This window comes from Lactuca serriola, chromosome 7 (genome assembly GCF_051521515.1).
Source record: "Lactuca serriola cultivar US96UC23 chromosome 7, Lser_US96UC23_V15, whole genome shotgun sequence".
Taxonomy (NCBI): Eukaryota; Viridiplantae; Streptophyta; class Magnoliopsida; order Asterales; family Asteraceae; genus Lactuca; species Lactuca serriola.
In genome coordinates this window covers 30,836,358-30,838,791 of record NC_136414.1, presented here as the reverse complement: position 1 = coordinate 30,838,791, position 2,434 = coordinate 30,836,358, and the positions used below count along the sequence as shown (strand labels likewise).

At 35.0% G+C, this 2,434-nt stretch overlaps 1 protein-coding gene across 1 annotated transcript; it reads left to right on the top strand.

Moving 5' to 3' along the window:
* Nucleotides 1–997: 997 nt before the first annotated feature.
* On the top strand, nucleotides 998–1,564 carry LOC145063842 (uncharacterized). Its single transcript, XM_079011418.1, has one exon. The coding sequence runs from the start codon at nucleotides 998–1,000 to the stop codon at nucleotides 1,562–1,564; it is 567 nt and encodes a 188-aa protein (XP_078867544.1).
* The last annotated feature ends 870 nt before the right edge of the window (nucleotides 1,565–2,434 follow it).

Below are 2,434 nucleotides of genomic sequence, written 5' to 3'. Positions count from 1 at the left end.
TTCTTATGACCAAAACCCATCATGTTGGATATTGTTAAGATTGATGTTCATAAAACATTAATCAACCGAGAGATAATTATATACTATCATGTTTTCTCATGGCCTTATACAAAATTACAAAACAAGGAGCTTTGATTATCTTTAGATTTCCATAAATTATAGTGAAAATAGCAAGAAGTCGTGACTTTGACGTAGTATCTATAATGTTGCTTCCACGGTGACAGTGCATGGAAATCGTGACTTTGACGTAGTATCTATAATGGTGGGAGGGCAACGAGGGTTCGTCATTGTGCGTTTGGAAGAAGGGTAATTCATTGGTGATGAAATCCATACAATTTCAAAATGTGTAGACCAATGGGTGGGGGAAGTTCACCAACGTATGAGGGATGGGTTTCACCGGTGGATCGTGAAAATTTCTCAGGCACTGTTGGGAAGGAGACAAGAGTTCATTCGAGTCCTTATGGATCGAAGTGTTAGCTAAGCTAATATGATAGTTAATCAGTTTTAACTACCAAGGGTAGTTTTGTCATTTTCTTATTCTTAGTCTGTTACAAGATAGTTAGAAACTCTTGATACATAATGTTATTTATTATACTTATTTGTAATATTTTAGTAGCAGTTTAGAAGAGTAATAAGAAAGATGTTTCTTCTCAATCATTCTTTCTTCTCTAATTGATCTTTTGAACATAAACAGCTAAGCTAATATGATAGTTAATCAGTTTTAACTACTAAGGGTAGTTTTTTCATTTTCTTATTCTTAGTTTGTTACAAGTTAGTTAGACACTCTTGATACGCAATGTTATTTATTATACTTATGTGCAATAGTTTAGTAGCAGTTCAGAAGAGTAATAAGAAAGAAGTTTCTTCTCAATCATGCGTTCTTCTCGAATTGATCTTTGGAACATGAACATGGTATCACATTTGATCCTTTTCTTCCGCATCTCTTTCAAATTTCCAATTGTTTGATTCAGTTGATCGATTATTTCTTCATCACATCATGTCTTCATCTGAAAATTCCCAAAATTCATCCAATTCTATTAACCTTTCTAATCCATATCATCTTGGATCTTCGGATAATCCAAGCTCTGTTTTAGTTTCCAATGTTTTCTCTGGTGTTGGCTTCTCAGCGTGGAAACAATCTATGATCATTGCTTTATCAGCCAAGAACAAGCTTGGATTCGTGGATGGTTCAATTTCCCAGCCATCTTCTACATCCTCTACATACGCCAACTGGTATCGTGTTAATTCCATGGTCACTAGTTGGATTCTCAATTCTTTGCATCGCAATATCGCTGAAAGTGTTTTGTTTCTTCAATCTGCTCACGAAATTTGGAAAGAATTAACTCAACGATTTGAACAATCCGATAGTGCTCTCATTTATCAGAGCCAACAACAACTTTACTATTTATCTCAGGGATCGGATGACTTTTCAACCTACTTCACTAAAATCATGAAGCTTTGGGATGAACTTCGCATAGTTCAAGGAATTCCAGAGTGTACCTGTGCTACTTTTGTAGGAATTCTCAAATATTTGGATGATCAACGTCTCGATGGGATTAAATGATAGCTATAAAGTGCTTCGAGGTCAGATCTTGATGACGAAGCTGTTACCTTCTGTTTCTACTGTCTATTTAATGATTATTAAAGAGGAACGCCAAAGAGACATTAATATGCCATCTGCTATTAATGTTGATGTTATTGCAATGAATGTTTCAACTAATCATTCATCTAATTCTTTAAAGAAATCTCTTGCTTGTGCTGATTGCAAGAAGAATGGCCATTCCAAATCTCAGTGTTATCGCCTAATTGGTTTCCCATCCAACTTCAAGTTTACTAAGCCACAAAAGGAAGAGCCAAAGTCATCGTTTCAACTTGCCACTACTGAACCTGTTTCTTCTCTTTCTCAAGAACAATATCAACAGCTAATTCAATTACTCAGTCAAACAAGTGTTCAGCCATCTTTTTCTTGTTTTGTTAATTCATCTGTAACAGAAGGTGCAATGAATAATGATGGTAAACCCTTCTCTTTTGCACATTTTGCTTCTAATGTGTATAAATCTTCTACATATCTTCAACCACATTTATCTTTTATCATTGATACTGGAGCCACAAATCATATGTGCTCTAATAGTGATCTATTCTTATCCATGTCTAAATTTCCATAGCCTCATTCAATTGGGCTGCCTAATGGTCGTCATCTCTCGATTTCTCATTATGGTGATGTCAAAATTCATGAATCTATTGTATTGCAGAATGTATTATTTGTCCCTTCATTTCAGTACAATCTTGTTTCTGTTACAAAACTCACTTCCCAATTACAAACCTCTGTTTTGTTTACTGATGAGCATTGTCTCATCAAGGACCCCTCATCGAAGAGTAGCATTTCTCTTGGAATTCTAGTGAAAAGAATCAATGATCTCTATGTTTTTGATTT

Bases quoted from the DNA above. Each gene is read 5' to 3' on its own strand.
- LOC145063842 (XM_079011418.1), top strand. From the start codon at position 998: ATGTCTTCATCTGAAAATTCCCAAAATTCATCCAATTCTATTAACCTT.